The sequence below is a fragment of the Thamnophis sirtalis genome, unplaced genomic scaffold (genome assembly GCF_051295495.1).
Source record: "Thamnophis sirtalis isolate CommonGarterSnake01/CBP01778 unplaced genomic scaffold, rThaSir2_p1.2 scaffold_4, whole genome shotgun sequence".
In the NCBI taxonomy this organism is placed as follows: domain Eukaryota; kingdom Metazoa; phylum Chordata; class Lepidosauria; order Squamata; family Natricidae; genus Thamnophis; species Thamnophis sirtalis.
The window spans coordinates 3,218,912-3,220,174 of record NW_028261384.1 but is presented as its reverse complement, the minus strand read 5'-3'; the positions used below and the strand labels follow the sequence as shown (position 1 = coordinate 3,220,174).

The 1,263-nt window shown below is 53.3% G+C and overlaps 1 protein-coding gene across 1 annotated transcript in view; it reads right to left on the bottom strand.

Moving 5' to 3' along the window:
• LOC148045748 (cathelicidin-related antimicrobial peptide Bf-CRAMP-like) overlaps window positions 1-968 on the bottom strand; it is a 3,294-nt gene extending 2,326 nt beyond the window's left edge. Inside the window, exons 1-2 of the mRNA XM_087712226.1 lie at window positions 777-968; window positions 140-247 (exon numbers count right to left, since the gene is read on the bottom strand). Of these exons, the coding sequence (XP_087568352.1) occupies window positions 140-247; window positions 777-962 (294 nt within the window). The 5' untranslated portion in view covers window positions 963-968. The remainder of the gene's footprint in view (window positions 1-139; window positions 248-776) is intronic.
• Between the last annotated feature and the right edge of the window lie 295 nt (window positions 969-1,263).

Sequence of the window (1,263 nt, the reverse complement as noted above, 5' to 3'; positions counted from 1 at the left end):
TCCCGAGGTTCTCCCGTGCGAAACGAAGAGGGGGCAGCAATGGAAGAGGAAGCGTGACTTACAGAATTGTGCAAGAGAATTTTGTGTTGAATTGTTCATTTTGTCCCGGTTGGAGAGAAACGAGAGGCAGAAAACTCACCCCGTGTTCATTAAAGTCACAATCGTCCAGGTTCAAATCCCCGGAATTTGGACACGTGGTCTCCTTCAGGATCACTTCCAGCTTCTGAAGATCTGGATTCGGAGGTTCCTGGAGCCAGTAGAGGAAAAAGAGAAGCAGTCCTTGCTTAGCGACTGCTCGCTTAGCGACGGTTACAAATAACAGCCGATCTTCCCGAAAAAAATTATTCTTAACGTGTTTCCTAAACTCTGAGAGTCAAATCTCACACACCCTTCAGTCTGGTGATCGCCTTCAGAGCACTTGGCTACCGACTCGTATTTACGACGGTTGCCATCACCGGACTGATAATTTTTGATGGTTTTTCTACCCGTTTCCGGGAAAACTGGATTCACTTAAGGACAATGGCATTCGCTTAATGGCCGCTGCACCCCCCCCCAAAAAAAGTAAAATGGGGCCCTCAACCCGCTTAATCACCTCCCCCACAAATGCAACTCAACCGACTCACTTAGCAACCTTTCCCACCCCCGAGCACCAATACGGTCGTAAGTCGAGGACGGTCTGTAAATTCCAGCCATTCCGCAATGCAGATGTCTGTGGCTGGGCTCGGCTAGCTGAACAACCCCTGGGTCAGAAAACAGGGACGGGGGTTCAAACTTACCCCGTCCAGGGGAGATTTGATTTGCAACAGCCGGAAGGCGGAATCCAGTCCCGAGTTCCGATTGTACCACTCGACAGCTGAGGAAAGGGCATCCTGGCCACTGGGGGCTCCCTCCTCTGCATTCCCACCGGTGGTGCTCAGCGCAAGGCCGAGCATCAACAGGAGCGTGCCCCAGCCGGTCTGCATGGTGGGGATATCTGCACAAGTGACCTCCGGCCACTTTCCCCCCTGCCTTTTATACCTCCCCTCCCCCCACACTCAGCCCTTCCCTGACCCTCATTGGCTGACTCACCCAAAAAAAACCCGGGGGGATTTCCAGAAAAGGAAACCTTGCTCAGAGGAGGGGGGCACAGAAGGGGCACAGAACGGATAAGGGAGGGAGGGGGCAGAGAAGGGGGTTGGGACTTCTGCTTTTTGGATGGGGGGGGGGGGGAGGCTGAGAAGGTCTTGCAAAAAGCAGCTTTGGGGATGAATAGGGACATAGTTC